This window comes from Dendropsophus ebraccatus, chromosome 12, assembly GCF_027789765.1.
Source record: "Dendropsophus ebraccatus isolate aDenEbr1 chromosome 12, aDenEbr1.pat, whole genome shotgun sequence".
NCBI classification, from domain to species: Eukaryota; Metazoa; Chordata; class Amphibia; order Anura; family Hylidae; genus Dendropsophus; species Dendropsophus ebraccatus.
This window is the reverse complement of record NC_091465.1, coordinates 44,747,356-44,766,371: the sequence shown is the minus strand read 5'-3', so window position 1 is coordinate 44,766,371 and position 19,016 is coordinate 44,747,356. Positions and strand designations below refer to the sequence as shown.

At 40.9% G+C, this 19,016-nt stretch overlaps 2 protein-coding genes across 2 annotated transcripts in view; both read right to left on the bottom strand.

The window, feature by feature from the left end:
* Positions 1–19,016, bottom strand: part of SHISA7 (shisa family member 7) — a 374,289-nt gene that overhangs the window by 111,401 nt on the left and 243,872 nt on the right. The gene's annotated exons all lie outside the window — the stretch shown is intronic.
* ISOC2 (isochorismatase domain containing 2) overlaps positions 1–19,016 on the bottom strand; it is a 31,466-nt gene that overhangs the window by 9,689 nt on the left and 2,761 nt on the right. The window contains exon 2 of the mRNA XM_069947640.1: positions 17,327–17,467. Coding sequence (XP_069803741.1) covers positions 17,327–17,458 — 132 coding nt within the window. The 5' untranslated portion in view covers positions 17,459–17,467. The remainder of the gene's footprint in view (positions 1–17,326; positions 17,468–19,016) is intronic.

Below are 19,016 nucleotides of genomic sequence, written 5' to 3'. Positions count from 1 at the left end.
GGATCCATGACCTCCGATATTGATAAATCTAGTTAGTTATAGACGTGTCAGTATGACAGCCAGGACCTCTTTAAAGTTCCTCGGTGTCCAACAAAAAGAAGTAGCAGAACCACATTGAATTCTGCTAAGCTGAGAAGCTATATTAAGTACATAGCACAGGGAAACTCTGGAATCAAATAGCATACTAAATCGTTCTTAAAGGATGACTGACAGCAGTCAGAAGAGTACTGATCCTAAATAGCAAGACACTCATTGTTCTATTTACATCAAGTATTTCCACTAGCAATAAACACAGCAGGTTGTCCGAGCCGCTTCTTCTTCACTTCTCTCTCCTCTCCACAGTGAGGCACTAGAATCAAAGAAATATCAGCTAGTAGTAAGTATAGCTGGATGCAGGAAAGACTTTCCATGCTGTATTAAAAGGGCCATTCCAGAAATTTAAATATGTTTGCACCCAGTGTACAACCACAGAAAAGCATAGAAGTTTCATACATATTATTAGCCTATGTTCACATCAACTTTGTATTACCTTGACTTATGGGCATATGGGCTGCATTAGCTTTATGGGAGTCAAAGAGTGTCCCCTACTTGTGCTAAGATGTTTATTTATAATGCAGTTTAAGGCCATGTTTAGACCTCGTAAGAGACCTGCCGGGTCACGGAACGTGCGGTCTCAGAAAACATCATCGCGCCGAAATGATCTTTCGCGCTGCTGAGTTCTGATGCGGGCGCATCCGCACGTGCACCCGCATCAGAACTCTCCACTGCACACTATGGAGCGTGTGGCCGGAGCCGCTCGCTCCATAGTGTGCACTGACAGGGTTTTCTGCGACTGCTATTCATTGAATAGTGGCCGCAGAAAACTGACATGTCAGTTTCTCACGGCGCCACTAGGGATCCCGGCCGGAGTGTATACTATGGGGGACATGTATGAAAAGGCAAATATTTTTTTTTTGGTGCAGATGGGGCAGATTGGCGTCAAAATATTCTCAAAGGGTATTTTGTTCGCATCTGCCCCATCTACGCCACCTTCGCCAGTGGGGCGGAGAGGGGCAAAGAGGGGGGTGCGGCAGCACGCAGAGGGGGCGTGGCCTCTGCGTGCGCAGCATTTATCATTTTTCTGATGGAAAAATGACGCTGAAACCTATGCCAGCTCAGAACTGGCATAGGTTTCAAATTCTTGGCGCAATGCGCCTCTACATAAATCCCCTGAGCTCCGGGGCTGGGGGGACATTTGTAAGCCCGGCGTAAAAAACGCTGGACTTCATAAATGTCCCCTATACTCTGGCCAGGATTCCATAGACAGTAGTGCAACGTATATTTTCGTATTATTCACGGCCATTGTTGCAATAGGCAACAACAGCCGTAGCTGTACAAAAATATACTTAGTGTGAACAAAGCCTAACACTGTGAGCCCAGGGATAAAAAACGTTTTTTAAGAAAACTCCGGATCACAGAGAAGCATGGACGGTACATACAGGATGCTCACCTAATCGACAATGGGAAACTGGCAGCACAGATATATGCACATCCGTGCTGTCAGTTTCCCTTTAATTTGAATAAACATCCCTTACTTAGGGGAATGGCTATGTTATGGCTTTTAGCACATAAAGTGTGTTTTAAAAGTTTGTTTTTATTTTATTTGTTATTCTTTCACTGTATTTTAGCTGTAGTTTTATTTCTTTTGTCCCCTATAAAGTAAAAAGCCAGGGTTCACAAACTTTTAGGCACCACTGTGTGCATCTGTGTGTGTTTTTGTTTTTAGGATTGCTAGGTGGAGATTCACTTGGATAAAGAGAACAATGAGTGCTATGTCACACAGGTTTCTCCTCCAATATGACGGTGTCTCTTTGAAGCCAAAACAGGAGCACGGCAAGTTCAATGAAAAAGGAAATTGTTTAATGGCAAGTTATTTTTACATAATAAATCCATTGAGTGACACAATAAAAGAAGCGGATTATATGTTAACTTGTGTAAGCAATTTAATTAATCTGGCCACTGAGAGTGATATCTATATCAGATATGGCATGGCTACCAGATAACAGGTGCCCGCACCACATAAATAGCACTAAAGTTCAGCTGGCAGAAGAGAAAGCACGGACTGAATGGAAAAACAGTCTGTCATTGCTGATTGAAATAAAAGACAGAACACTTCATAAACTGCCAACAAGCTTATCAGGGTACTTGTATATCACAGCACCAAGAAGGATGAGTCAGAAGAATTTATAGGGAACAGGAAAACACTTAAAATAAGTTAAAGTTATGCAGTGTGGATTAGCTGTAGCTCATGCCGGATTTCAAACAGCTGATATTTATCATGATTTAAGCTGATGGGTCATGGAAATATTAGTCAAATTTTCTTTGCGATGGCAAAAGGGTAAAAGAGGAAAACTGCTAGAAGATGGTACCATAACGGTTAGAATGCACAGATATCTTTGCAGTTTTTCTAGAAATGGAAATTCTATAGACAAACGTGGACAAAATTGTTGGTACCCCTCATTTAATGAAAGAAAAACCCACAATGGGCTCAGAAATAAGGCTACGTTCACATTAGCGTTCGTCCTTCCGGCACCATTCCGTCATCCTTTTCTGTTTCAGGGAAAGCAAAACGGAAATTGTCAGATCCGTTATAATCCCCATAGGTTTCAATGATATTTTATTGTGCTCAGTTTGACCAAATAGTGCTCCTATAGGCTAGGTTCACACTATGTAACTGTGCGGCTGTATTTGCGGCTGTAATTGTGCGGCGGTATTTTTGGTGGTTCATGCGTACGCTGGAAAGTATAGGATATACGGCTGCACAGTGCACACTATGTATGAATCTACGGCCCGATCGTAAACGGACCCGTAAAAAATGAACAAGACCATTGTTTGCGGCTGGACATGCGGCCGTGGATTGATAGGCGGTCCGTACGGAGTACTTCAAAAATAGCCGGCAATGATGCCGAATGCCGATGCCTCTAATAGTTAATATATTAAATTAATAAAACACATTTTCTTTGTAATAAAGTCCCTTTCGCTGTTCAATAATTTAATTCTAACGAATCCATCATTGTGCAATTAAATATACTGTTAAAATAAATATATATATAAATAAATGTATATTTATATATATATTTATTTTTGACAGTATATTTAATTGCACAATGATGGATTCGTTAGAATTAAATTATTGAACAACGAAACTGATTTTATTTCAACGAAAATGTGTTTTATTAATTAAATATTAATTAGTACAGGAAGCTCCATAAGTCGTTAATTTATATTGCCGGCAAAACAGCATTCTGTACTAATCATCACTTTACTTTAATTAAAACATCAAATGTTTCTTCTAATTAGGTTATCACAATAGCATTATTAGAAGAAACATTTAGAATTATATGTGCGCTCAGCTGATTGGCTGATCAGCTGAGCGCACATATAATAAGCCGGTCCGCAGCACAGTGACTTCATTGTGCTGCGGACCAGCGAAGAGGACACATCGGGGTGAGTATACAGATCTCCCCACCCCCTCCCCAGCACTGCACCCCTCCCAGCAAGGAAGGGGGGGGTCACTTAACCCCTTCCTTGCTGGGATGGGTGCAGTATGACATCAGTCTGGCCCCCAAGGGGTTAAGGGGGATACAATACATCCTCCCTTAACCCCTTGGGGGCCAGACTGTAAGCAGCGATCTGTAAAGATGCTGCATACTGTAAGGAGCACAACGCCGCTCACAATGATGGGTGTTGTGCTCCTGTTTGTGTGTTTTTTGTGTGTTTCTCCCTTTTTGTTTTTCAGATATCGGTATCCTGGGGATTACGTCGGATTCGGTGGACTACGTCGATGACCAGCGGTTGTTTGTTGTTTTTTTTTTTATAAAATGGTCAATGAGGGGTGTGGTGGTGTTTTTATTTGAATACATTTTTTTTTTAACTTGTGTCTTGTCTTTATTTCTTTACTTTATAGACTTAGTAGTGGAAGCCATCTAATAGACGGAATCTATTACTAAGTTGGGGCCTAGTGTTAGCCGGTATAAAATGGCTAACACTAACCCCCTATTATTACCCCAGTACCCAATGCCACCAGGGGTACTGGGAAGAGCCGGGTGCCAGTGGTCCGGGAGCGTCAAAATTGTGTTTGCGATATTTTTTTTTCCGTTTTCAAAAACGGAACTTAAACGGATTGATGCAACCTGTTTTTTTAAAATGATAGTCAGCGGTGACGGATCGAAAAGGAAGGTTAATCCGTTTGTGTCCGTTGTTCAAGTTTCCGTCCTATTCTGTTTTTTAGTTGGAGCATGCGCAGAAGGGGAGAGAAGACAGGAAGTAAATAAAAAAAAAAACTGTGAAAAAAGAACACGAACGGAATTACAAACAGATGACAACGGAAGCAAACGGATCGCAAGCTTCCGCTAATTTTACTAAAATAAACGGATACACTAACATTTTTGGCTATCTGTTTGCATCCATTGACATCCATTAGCAAATCCGTCTTTAGCTATCCGTTTCAGTTTCATGTAAAAACGCTAGTGTGGCCGAGCCCTAACTTGAATCTGACAAATGTAATAATAAATACAAATTCTATGAAAATGAACAAATGAAAGTCAGACATTGCTTTTTAACCATGCATCAACAGAATAAAAAATAATAAATAAAACTTGTGAAATAGGTCTGAACTGAAATGATGGTGCCCCTGAAAATAATGTGGCCAAAGGGGCATGTTAGATTAGGGTGTGTCCACTAATCAGCATCACAGGTGTCTACAGTCAGTCAGTTGAAATCAGTCAGTGGTCCTGTATATAGGGCTACAGATACTCACTGTGCTGTTTGGTGACATGGTGTGTACCACACTCAACATGGGCAAGGGGAAGCAAAGGAAAGACTTGTTTTAGGAGATTTGAAAGAAATTGATAGAGAAGCAGGAACTTTTTGGCAAGGCACATCATGTTCACAGAAGGAAAAATGAGTCATACCAAGAAAAGAACACTACTGTGAAGAATGGGGGAGGCTCTGTTATGTTCTGGGGCTGCATAGCTGCATCTGGCACAGGGTGCCTTGAATCTGTGCAGAGTATAATGAAATATCAAGACTATCAAGGGATTCTAGAGAGAAATGTACTGCCCAGGGTGAGAAAGCTTGGTCTCAGTCGCGGGTCAGGATAATGACCCAAACACACAGCTAAAAACATCCAAGAATGGCTAAAAGGAAAACATTGGACTACTGTGAAGTTGCCTTCGATAAGCCATGATCTAAATCCTATTGAGCATCTTTGGAAGGAGATGAAACATGAGCAAGGGTAGGTGCACGCTACAGATTTTGGGCGGAAATTTCAAGCGGTGCCATAGACTCAATGATATTCTGAAGCTCAATTCACCGTCCGCCAAAGAATTGACATGTCAATTCTTTGGGCGGACAGCCCTAAGAGGACCCCAACCCCTTGAAACATTGTGGAAGCAGGTGAGAGGATGCCATATTTTGCATGGAATTAGAATAGACTTTGGCCATCCACTTCTTCTGAATCTCAATGCACCGCCTTCTCAATCTCAGTTACCGTACAAATGCAGAAACGGCAAGATATCCTGTGGAAGTGTGTTCTACTAAGTATTACTTATACCTGTCAGGGACAGCTAAGACACCATAAGCAGTTGTCAACAGTAAAATAAATAGGGAATACAGAATATCTGCCCGTATAATTTCAATTTCAGATATATCGCTTCCAAGTAAGTGAAGAATATGACATTTGCACAGAATGGGTTTTGAGATCAGAATTATCTTTTCTTTGGGTAAAGAATATGACTAAAGGCCCTATTCCACGGAACGATTAATGGCCGATTTCGGCCGTTACGTCCAATAATCGTCCCATGGAATAAAAGGCAACGATCAGCCGACGTCGTTCATGTCGGCTGATCGTTGCAGTTGTTTGTCTTTCAACCATGTTGAAAAACAAACGACTGTCATAGCAGCGATCTGCTGCCGTCGCTCCGTGGAATAGGAGCAGTGGCAGCAGACCGCCACTATCCTCTATGGGCTGCCCGGACGATCTAGCGATCAACCGGGCAGTTCCCCACCCCCCGCAGCTCCTCCCGCACTAACGCGCTCGCTGCTGCAGCGTGTAATAGCGGTGACAGCGAGCGGGGAACGAGGAGCAATCGAGCGCTGATGGCGCTCCTTACAAGCGACCGTTGTGCTCTGTGCACTACACCATCAGATGAGCGAGTTTCCAACTTCTTTTTATCATTCAGTATTTTATGTAAATTCAAGTGGAAAATATATGGATTTAGGTCATCAGTGAAAAGTAATAATTTGAATGTGTGATCTCTCACTAGAATAGCCTGAATATCAGTATAAGTGAGGAGAGTGGCTCTACGGAAAGCACAAATAGTTAAAGGGAATCAATCGGCATGAATGTGCTGACATAGCTCCCAGCTTCTCTAAATACCAATGGTACACAGCTTCCCTACCGTATGTCCTGTGTCTTGATCGGTATGTGGATTTTAGCGAAAAACGTCTTTATTTCTAGTGCAGAGAGCAGGAGAGAGGCGGGAACTAGTCATCTGGGTAGTGTCCATCCCGTAACTAGTCACGGCTCTCTGTTGGTCAGCATGCTCTGCAAGGGTGATTGACAGGCAAAGAGGTTACTAATGGCAGTCTCCACCTGTAACTCGCCCCTGCAGAGCGTGCCGACACAGACGTAACTAGTTACGGGCTAAACACCACCCAGATGACTAGTTACCGCCTCTCTCCTGCTCTCTGCACCAGAATAAAACAACATTTTTCGCAGAAATCCACATACCGATCAGCTCATAAGGTAGGGAAGCTGTGTACAATCAGTATTTAGTGCAGCTGAAAGCTATACCAGCACAAGCGTACTGATAAGTTTCCTTAAGGAAGCATACAGAGGTGCCATTGGAAGCTTAAAGGGGTACTCTGCAGAAAAAAATATTTTGTAGTAAACAGGTATCAGAAAGTTATCTGGATCTCTGCCATCTATCTCTCAAGGTGCACGGCTCACAGCTCACGTGCAAGGATCCCTACTAAATCACACAGTATTTTACACTTATTTGTTTTTGTTTTTAACACCTATCCTCTAAATATACTAAATGGCATACTAGTGTACAATACTGTGTGGCTTAGGCGTGGGACTGGCAGGTGAGCTTTCAGCCATATATCTGGTTTGGTAGATGCCATAGTAACATGGCTTTTGAGGTGGGGAAGACATTCAACAGCTGGATGAAAAAGTGTTGCTGCAGTTCTCAAAACCGACAGTGGGAGCAGCAGCGAGCCAGATCATACAGAAGTACAGAACTTATGCTGGGGAAAGCAGGAGCTGCTTGTATATGATAAAGTGTAGCTAAATTACTTTATACTTGATAGATTACTTTCTTAGATTTGTTAATTACAAAAATCTTTTTTTCTCTTAAAATGACAGAATAATATAAACATCTTCCATAAATCTAGTCTGTGAAATAGTACCCGATCTCTCTGTAGTTAAAGGGGTACTCCAGCAAAAAAATAAATATTTTTCTTTCAAATCAACTGGTTTTAGAAAGTTATATAGATTTGTAGTTTACCGACAGTAAAAAATCTGAAGTCGTCCTATATTTATCAGCTGCTGTATGTTCTGCAAGAAGTGTTGTTTTATTTTCAGTCTGACACAGTGCTCTCTGCTGCCACCCCTTTCCAAGGCAGGAACTGTCCAGAGTAGGAAAGGTTTTCTATGGGAATTTGTGGCTGCTCTGGACAGTTTCTGTCTCGGCCAGAGATGTCAGCAGAGAGCACTGTGTCAGATTGAAAAGAAAACATTTCCTGCAGGACATGCAGCAGCTGATAAGTACTAGAAGAAATGAGATTTTTTAATAGAAGTAAATTACAAATCTATATAACTTTCTAAACCAGTTCATTTGAAAGAAAAAGATTTTCGCTTGATAACCCCTTTAATCAGGCAGGACTTACCCCTGTCTATTTAATAGCGTTCTCCTGAACATTTTCAAGTATAAATTAGGTAACAATATAGGGTGGTAATTAAAATACTGAGAGAGGTCTGTTCCTGGTTTCGGAATTACAGATATAGGAGATAAGCATAGATAGGGGGATCAGTTCCCTTGACATAAAACAGAGTTAGATAGTTCTAGAATCCCTACGTTTAAAGTGTCATTATAATGTTTTACAGTAAAGACATGTGAATCCATTGGGGTCTGATCATTTACCATTAGGGAATTTATTAATGGTGTCTAGGAGTTCCTGTGTGGAAATGGGGTCATTAAGTATCTGTAGCACTTCTGCCATAAGGGTCAGAACTTGGCAGGAATCTGAGGAGTTTCCAAGGTGCTCATCTCGGATATGTGGGTCATTCGGCAAATCGAAAGGGAGGAAATATAGCCGAGAGCATTTGGATTTTGTTTTTATGACATTCAGAGAGTAATATTCACTACAAATTAAATTTATTCTACAAATTTATTACAGCAACACAAATTTATATGGTTTTTACATTTTACTACTTTTGCACAATAAAAGTAAATAAATAAATTTGCTTTTGTGTCACCATGTTTACCGCAACTTTTTACGTTTTCTATCAATAAAGCTTGTGGGGTAAGCCGCAGCCAGACAGCTCTGGCGACGGCTTATCTCTCCAATAACAAAAGGGTCGGGCAGTAAAATTTCTACACGGCTTATCCCCTTTCTCCACGAACATCATCTGTCAGCGGAGTCTCAGCTTTATGGCAGAAAGAAGCATCTGTTTAGTAAAACACATTTCAAAGCCTAACTAAAGTTTGCAGAAAAGCACCTAAAGGACTCAAGATTCTCTAGTCTGATGAAACCACAACTGAACTTTTCCTAAGTATCATGTCTGGGGGAAACTGCTCAGTACTAGAGATGAGCGAACCGGCCGAGGTTCGGGTTCGTACAAACCTGAATTATCGGCTTCTGATTCCCGCTGTCTACAGGCTCAGTGGAGAGGGTGGATACAGCCTGAGGACTGCCTGGAAAACTGGGATACAGCCATAGCCATAGGCTGTTTCCCAGTTTTCTAGGCGGTCCTCAGGCTGTATCCACCCTCTCCACGGAGCCTGTAGACAGCGGGAATCAGAAGCTGATAATTCAGGTTTAAATGAACCGGAACTTTAGCCGGTTCGCTCATGCCTACTCAGTACCATCCCTACAACGATTTAAAAAAAAAATCCTGTATAGTCAGTGCTGTCCACAAAAACTTTGTAAGGGTACAAACCCACTTGACGTATTTGCTGCGTGAATCAGTGTTAAAAATAAGAAGCAAAACGCAGGTTGGCTTTATACGATTGTTCTGTGTTAAAATACGCAATTGCGTATTTTTGAAGCGTGAAGCTACATGCGTTTTCACTGATGCTTTGCTTACAACAAGCTTCACGCTTCAAAAATACGCAATTGCGTATTTTAACGCAGAACAATTGTATAAAGCCAACCTGCGTTTTGCCTGCTTATTTTTAACACTGATTCACGCAGCAAATACGTCAAGTGGGTTTGTACCCTAAAGCCCAAATTTTGGAAAAACAAATAAAATTTATTGGCTAAAAAAACTAAATATAATGCACATATGACATGTTTCAGGAGAACAATCTACCTTCCTGAGATTACAAAAGTTCCAATCAGCTGTTTGCCCATTCATGAGATGATTGCTGGTGTTTTTACACGGTACGATTATAATCATTTAGTGCTCCTAGGAAAACCTATTTGCCTAATGATTGGCCTGAGTAAAAGGCCCTCAGGGACAACTCGGTGAATGTCCTTGTGTGGCCCAGCCTTGAACTCAATCAAACATCTCTGGAGAGAAATGAAAATAGCTCCACTGAACGTTCCTATCTGGTTCAATGTTTGGATTTTTCATTTTACATCGATATTACGACACAGTAACATAGTGGCATAAGTAAGGAAAACAATATAATACAATTACCAACAAAGTGATCATTCTAAGCACATCAGTGACCGTACAGATAAGCGACAATATCATTTATATACAGTTATGTATACAGTAATGCGCTTGTATCTATTGAGGCAGTATAGGTGGAAAATGTTCAGAACTGAATTTCTATGTTCTGGGTTCAATAATAGAGCCAACAAGGCAACAAACAAATAACAAACAAACCAACAAACTGTACCAACCAGCCGATCCCAGTAGCCATTGGAGTATGGATAGGGGACTGAGTATTCTGATACAAGAGGTGTCTGGTATCAGTAGCCCTATACATATCTCTCCTAAGGCTGGGACATGAACATGGGTAGTAAATAACAACCCAGCGTCGTCACCCGTACAACAGCTCAATCCATATCTATGTTAAGGAGAGAGGGGGATAGGAGGAGATGGGCTGTAGGCCATTCGCGTTAATGCTAGATGCAGTACTGAGTCCATCCACCGTTTTCATTTGTTATTATTTTTTTTGTAAGACATTGCTCCCATGGTGATAGTTTTTACATACAAGAAAGTGGTATTAATTGTGGTGATGACCTCCGCTAGAAGGGGCGAGTCTGGGGATTTCCAATACCGAGTTAGGATCAATTTTCCTAATAGAAAGAGTTGGCATGCTAAGGGGCGATAGAAGATGGGGATATCTTTAAAGCCTATAAATAAGAGCACCAATTGGGGGGGGGGGCAACTTGTTATGTATTGGCAGAATTTCCGAATGTTCCTATCAGGCCTAGTCACGCTGGATAAGATTTGCAGAAAAAAATGTTGGGAATTCCTACCAGATACTAATGTATTTAATGCAATGGGACAACCCATGTTTTATTTAAATTCTTTTCTTTACAAATGTATGTTGCAACACTGTGGTTTACACTTCCCAAACTTCCCAAATACATTGTATATTCAGTGTATACTGTATATTAAAGGGGTTGTCCACCGAAAATATTTATCTTTCAAATCAACTGGTGTCAGAAAGTTATATAGGTTTGTAATTTAATTCTATTTAAAAAATCTCCAGTCTTCCCATACTTATCAGCTACTAAATGTCATGCAGGAAATGTTTTCAGTCTGACACAGTGCTCTCTACTGACATCTCTGGCAGGAACTCTGACTCAAGTTTTCTATAAATCCTCATAGAAAACCTCTCCTGCTCTGGACAGTTCCAGTCTCGGCCAGAGATTTCAGCAGAGAGTACTGTGTCAGACTGAAAATAAAACAACATTTCCTGCAGGACATACAGCAGCTGATAAGTATGGGAAGACTTGAGATTTTTTAATAGAAGTAAATTACAAATCTATATAACTTTCTGACACCAGTTGATTTGAAAGAAAAAGATTTTCGCTGGACAACCCCTTTAATTAAATCTCAGTGTACAATTTATATGTTGTCCTATTTATGGAAATATTTATTTTAGATATGTCCTATATATATTTTTTTTTTGTATGTTATGCATATTTAATAAAGCTTTTTATCCACAATCTTTAACCCCTTAAGGACGGGGCCCATTTTCGTTTTTGCGTTTTCGGTTTTTCCTCCTTGTGTTTAAAAGGCCATAGCACTTGCATTTTTCCACCTAGAAACCCACATGACCCCTTATTTTTTGCGTCACTAATTGTACTTTGCAATGACAGGCTGAATTTTTGCATTTGGTACACTACGAAACGAGAAAAAAATTCAAAGTGTGGTGAAATTAAAAAAAAAACACATTTCTTTTATTTGGGGGAACTGTTTTTACGCCATTCGCCCTGGGGTAAAACTGACTTGTTATGCATGTTCCACAAGTCGTTACAATTAAAACGATATATAACATGTATAACTTATATTGTATCTGATGGCCTATAAAAAATTCAAACCATTGTTAACAAATATATGTTCCTTAAAATCGCTCCATTCCCAGGCTTATAGCGCTTTTATCCTTTGGTCTATGGGGCTGTGCGAGGTGTCATTTTTTGCGCCATGATGTGTACTTTCTATCGGTACCTTGATTGCGCATATATACGACTTTTTGATCGCTTTTTATTAAATTTTTTCTGGATTTGATGCGACCAAAAATGCGCAATTTTGCACTTTGGGATTTTTTTGCGCTGACGCCGTTTACCGTGCGAGATCAGGAATGTGATTAATTAATAGTTCGGGCGATTACGCACGCGGCGATACCAAACATGTTTATTTATTTATTTGTTTACTTTTATTTAAAACCTGGGAAAAGGGGGGTGATTCTGACTTTTATTAGGGGAGGGGGCTTTTTACTATAAACAACACTTTTTTTTCTTTTTTTTTACACATATACTAGAAGCCCCCCTGGGGGACTTCTAGTATATATATACTTTGATCTCTCATTGAGATCTTTGCTGTATAGATATACAGCAAAGATCAATGAGACAGGCACTCGTTTGCTTTCGGCTGCTGCAGCCGGAAACAAACGAGTGCCGAGCCGGGGACGGCGCCATCTTGGACGAGTCCCCGGCCGGCATCAGTAACGGAGATCGCTCCTCCGGGACAACGTTCTACGTATTCTCTACCTGTAACACCACACAGCACACTATATTCTCTACCTGTAACACCACACAGCACTGTATTTTCTACCTGTAACACCACACAGCACACTGTATTCTCTACCTGTAACACCACACAGCACACTGTATTTTCTACCTGTAACACCACACTGTATTCTCTACCTGTAACACCACACAGCACTCTGTATTCTCTACCTGTAACACCACACTGTATTCTCTACCTGTTACACCACACAGCACGTTGTATTCTCTACCTGTAACACCACACAGCACACTGTATTCTCTACCTGCAACACCACACAGCACGCTGTATTCTCTACCTGTAACACCACACAGCACGCTGTATTCTCTACCTGTAACACCACACAGCACACTGTATTCTCTACCTGTAACACCACACAGCACACTGTATTCTCTACCTGTAACACCACACAGCACTGTATTTTCTACCTGTAACACCAGACAGCACACTGTATTTTCTACCTGTAACACCACACAGCACACTGTATTTTCTACCTGTAACACCACACAGCAAGCTGTATTTTCTACCTTTAACGCCACACAGCACACTGTATTTTCTACCTGTAACACCACACAGCACACTGTATTTTCTACCTGTAACACCACACTGTATTCTCTACCTGTAACACCACACAGCACTCTGTATTCTCTACCTGTTACACCACACAGCACGTTGTATTCTCTACCTGTAACACCACACAGCACACTGTATTCTCTACCTGTAACACCACACAGCACACTGTATTTTCTACCTGTAACACCAGACAGCACACTGTATTTTCTACCTGTAACGCTGATATTGGAATAAAGTAAAGAACTTTTTAAATTGAATTTAATTTTTTTCTCTTTTCATCTCCACGCACATACAGTGGTTTGCCAGCACAAATCCGCTGCAGAACATCTAGGCTGTGTTCACACATTGCAGTTTCATTGTGTTTTTGGATTATTTGCAGTACTTTATCATTTCATTGTGGTCCCACCCACACAGCACATTGTTACTACCGGTAACATCACACAGCACACTGTATTCTCTACCTGTAACACCACATAGCACGCTGTATTCTCTACCTGTAACACCACATAGCACGCTGTATTCTCTACCTGTAACACCACACAGCGCTGTATTCTCTACCTATAACACCACACAGCACGCTGTATTCTCTACCTGTAACACCACACAGCACGCTGTATTCTCTACCTGTAACACCACACAGCACACTGTATTCTCTACCTGTAACACCACATAGCACGCTGTATTCTCTACCTGTAACACCACACAGCACACTGTATTCTCTACCTGTAACACCACACAGCACTGTATTCTCTACCTGTAACACCACACAGCACACTGTATTCTCTACCTGTAACACCACACAGCACACTGTATTTTCTACCTGTAACACCACACAGTACGCTGTATTCTCTACCTGTAACACCACACAGCACGTTGTATTCTCTACCTGTAACACCACACAGCACACTGTATTCTCTACCTGTAACACCACACAGCACACTGTATTCTCTACCTGTAACACCACACAGCACACTGTATTCTCTACCTGTAACACCACACAGCACACTGTATTTTCTACATGTAACACCACACAGCACACTGTATTCTCTACCTGTAACACCACACAGCACACTGTATTTTCTACCTGTAACGCCACACAGCACACTGTATTTTCTACCTGTAACGCTGATATTGGAATAAAGTAAAGAACTTTTTAAATTGAATTAAATTTTTTTCTCTTTTCATCTCCACGCACATACAGTGGTTTGCAATAAATTAGAGTATCAACAAAAAGTTAATTTTTTTCCCAGTAATTCAATTCAAAAAGTGACCGCATATATTCTATAGAGTCATTACATACAGAGTGAACTTTTTCAAGTGTTTATTTCTGTTAAAGTTAATGATTATGGATTATAGCCAAGAAAAAACCAAAAGTCAGTATTTCAGAAAATTTGAATATTATATAAAACCAACTGAAAAAAATGTTTTTAGCACAGAAATGTCGACCCAATGAAAAGTCTGTACAGTAAATGCCCTCAATACTTGGTCAGGGACCTTTTGCATGAATGACGGCATCAATGCGGCAATGTGGCATGGAGTCGATCAGCTGATGGCACTGCAGAGGTGTTATTGAAGCCCAGGTTGCTTTGATAGCGTCCTTCAGCTCGTCTGCATTGTTGGATCTGGTGTCTTTCATCTTCCTCTTGACAATACCCCCTAAATTCTCTATGGGGTTAAGGTCTGGCGAGTTTGCTGGCCAATCACGCACAGTGATGCTGTGGTTAGTAAACCAGGTATTGGTACTTTTGGCAGTGTGGACAGGTGCCAAATCCTGATGAAAGATGAAAATTCCATCTCCAGAACTCTTTTCAGCACAGGGAAGCATGAAGTGCTCTAAAATTTCCTGGTAGACGGCAGCGTTGACTTTGGTGTTGATGAAACACAGTGAACCTACACCAGCAGATGACATGGCTCCCCAAACCAACACTGATTGTAAAAACTTGAAGCTAGACCTCAAGCAGCTTGGATTGTGCCTCTCCTCTCTTCCTCCAGACTCTGGGACCTTGATTTCCAAATGAAACGCAAAATTTACTTTCATCTGAAATCAGCCCCTTGGACCACTGATTAACAGTCCAGTTCTTCCTTTCCTTTGCCCAGATAAGATGCTTCTGGCATTGTTTATTGGTCAGGAGTGGCTTGACACATGGAATGCAACACTTGTAGCCCATGGCCTGCAGATGTCTGTATGTGGTGACTCCAGCAGCAGTCCACTCTTTGTGAATCTCTCCCAAATTTTTTAATGGCATTTTCGTTACAATCCTGTTAAGACTGCGGCTCTCCGGGTTGCTTTTGCACCTTTTTCTACCATACTTTTTCCTTCCACTCAACTTCCCATTAATATGCTTTGATACAGCACTCTGAGAACAGCCAGCTTCTTTAGCAATGAACTTTTGTGGCTTACCCTCCCTTGTGGAGTGTGTGAATGGCTACCTTCTGGACATCTGTCAAGTCAGCAGTCTTCCCCATGATTGTGTTGAATACTGAACAAGGCTAAGGGACCTTTTATAACACTTAGGAAGCCACTGCAGATGTTTTGGGTAAAATTTTCGAATTTTATGAAATACTGACTTTTGGGTTTTTCTTGGCTGTAATCCATAATCAACTTTAACAGAAATAAACGCTTGAAAAAGTTCACTTTGTATGTAATGACTCTATAGAATACATCAGGTAACTCAGCAAACACACACAATGTGAGACAGAGGCATGGAATCTTTTGTCTCCTATGGGGGGAGAGCAGTGGGAGCAGGAGACAATGTGGATTGGCACAGAGGCCAGTTTTCTTCACTTCCTGGATTTCTATCAGCTACCAGTGTGGCAGAACCGCACAGATATGGTAATACATTATATAGACACTCTATAACTTTTAATGTACTTTTAATTGAAACAAGTTTTCCTTATGTAGAGTTCCCCTCCACAGGAGAGCACTGTGTGAATCAGAGCACTGTCTAGGGAAAGGCAGTATCAGTCAAGTGAACTTTATAACTCTACAGCTAATCATTGTAAGGATCCACCTACTATATTACTGCTCTCCTGGTCCCAGTGCTAGAACAATGTCTCTAAATTACATAACTTTTTTCTATTCAATAGCTTTCCTGCATTCTGACCTACTGTTAACTACACCTTAAATTAAGACTCTGTTCTCTGAGTTATACCCTGATGTATCCGCTTGGATTTTGAGTCATAGATGAAACCTGACAGCCTGTTTTTCCAATTCTGCCATTACGTGACCTCCTGGCCTGGACCATGGACATTAATGCTTATTATCATCTGCTGATTCTGTCACCATGTTTCCTCCAGCTACTGACCGGGCTAGCTAGATTATTCTTCCCACCTGTTAGGTGAGGTTCCCTGTAGCGGGAAGATTTGAATAGGTTTGAAGCTCCTGGTGTCATAATGATACATGACAAGTTCCCCATGCCAGTCCGCAGCTTTGAAGCAGTGGTCAGCTTGTACACTGCTTTGCGAAATAAAGGGGTATTCCCATCTCAGCTTGTCTCTTATCCATAGGAAAGGTGATAACAAGCAAGCTGACCTCTGGGCCCCCACTGATCCCCCAAAAAAGGAGACACAATCACACCTGGAATTAATGGGGTGCTCAACACACCTGCACTCCATTAATTTTTTGTAGAGCCGCCCCTATATGATATTATGAATCAATAATTAATTTTAGTTCTGGAGACTCAATTAAAGTGTCTATGACTGTGTTTTACCCTAAAACTTTATGTACCCAGACATATTGCAGTTTTGCCCATAATACAGCTCTATTTGTCTTTAATTTTACAAAAATAAGTTCTCACATTTAAAAAAAAAAAAAAAACAAAAAAAAAAAAAACATGGCATATGGTGTATTATTAAGGTATTATCATTTCCTAGTACACGTGTCAGACATGCACCATTTATGTTTTCTTTCTATGCAGGCACCCCTGCAGAGAGTCATGCAGCGGGCACAAATAATCAACATCCTTAGGACTTTTATTTATCCATATTACCTGGAGTATTCGTTTTATTTATCCATATTACCTGGAGTGTTCGTTTTATTTATCCATATTACCTGGAGTGTTCGTTTTATTTATCCATATTACCTGGAGTATTCGTTTTATTTATCCATATTACCTGGAGTATTCGTTTTATTTATCCATATTACCTGGAGTGTTCGTTTTATTTATCCATATTACCTGGAGTGTTCGTTTTATTTATCCATATTACCTGGAGTGTTCGTTTTATTTATCCATATTACCTGGAGTGTTCGTTTTATTTATCCATATTACCTGGAGTATTCGTTTTATTTATCCATATTACCTGGAGTATTCGTGACGCCACAGACACAATTTGGTTGAAAAAGGCAATGTTATGTCGAAACTTCTCCTGCATGTCACATAAAAACAGGACACTGGACTGCTGGCCCAGCTTTCCTAATCGACTCAGTGACATTTTCTTTATCTAAAAAAAAATAAAATAATAATCAAGTATTGGAATACAGTTATAGCCCAATAAACACATGGCATGTTTTAATTAATACAAAAGTATAGAAAGCACAGCTGACTATATGAAAGGTACCATGTGTCTCCTTGACGTAAAAGTTATCTAAGGCCCCTTTCACATATCCGCAAATTCTGTCTGTAGTTGCGGGTCCAGGCTGAATACAGACCTATTTATTTCTATGGCCCCATACTGTTACAGGTCCATGTTAGGGCCGGGATTTGAATGATGGAGTCTGTGCCGCTGTAAGCAGGTTGTGGACAGCTGTGGGTGCACATCCATAGTCCTCACTATATGTGAATATAGGTGTAAATGTGGCCTACCAGTGTCAGCAGTTTAAACGTGAATTACAGCTGACAGATCCCTTTTAAGTACTGCTACTGAGATATGGTAGGAAATGGAGGTAGTAGATTGCAAAGCTGGCTCACCATAAACGCTCGATTGGTACAATCTAGTGGAAACATCCTTTTCTGTGTGTAATGGGGCATTTACACAGAGAGATTTATCTGAAAGATCTTTGAAGCCAAAGCCAGGAACAGACTATAAACAGTGAACAGGTCATAAAGGAAAGACTGGGATCTATCCTCTTTTCAAATCTGTTCCTGTCTTTGGCTTCAAAAATCTGTCAGATAAATCTCTCTGTGTAAACGCACCATTAGTATTATCCTGCTCCAAAAGCGTCTTGAGACACTTGAGAAGGGGATCGGTGCAAACGTGAAACGCGTTGTTGTACTTCATTTTGCCTTTTCCTTTTTTGACCTTGACCTGCACCGGTTGGACCCAGATGTGTAGTGGAGGATTTTTGTTGCTGTTACTATCCCATTGTAGTTACCTGGGAGTGGCTGCTGTGGTCGAGTGTTGTGCCTTGTATTTGCACAACACCATTAGGTGAGAATCTTCATTTTCTCTTTTCCTGATGGCCTTCTGCCTGATTTCTACACTATAGAGCACTGTTCATTTTTGTATTGTTCTATGAAATGGCTTCCAAGATCATCACACAGCAGCAGCAGTAATGTGTCAACAAGGGCAGGAATGAAGTGCTCACCATGAGGCCTCCATACTTAAAGTGTCACTGTTGTTTAAATGTTTTTTTGCAGAAATCAATAGTCCAGGTGATTTTAAGAAACTTTGCAACTGGGTTTATTAGCCGAAAAATGCATTTTTATCATGAAAAAGCAGCTTGAAGCTCTCCCCCCTGTCTTCATTGTTCTCTATGGAAAGGAGAGGGGTGGAGGAAGATGAGGCACCAAAACAGGACAACAAAGAGGTAATTTACAGCTACATCACCGGGCTATCTCCTCTGAAGTCAGCACTGACCTCTCTGATCTCTGAATACCAGCTTTCATACAGATCCCACTGTGTAATCCTTTGTTCTCTGCTGGCGACTAATCTCCCTCCTCCTTCTCTCCATAGGTTACACAGGGCTTGACTGATGTAAAATAGTTGAGATTTCCTGATAATGAGCAGTGGATGAGAGAGAGGAGGGGGACCTGGGGAAAGTCTTTTTGAA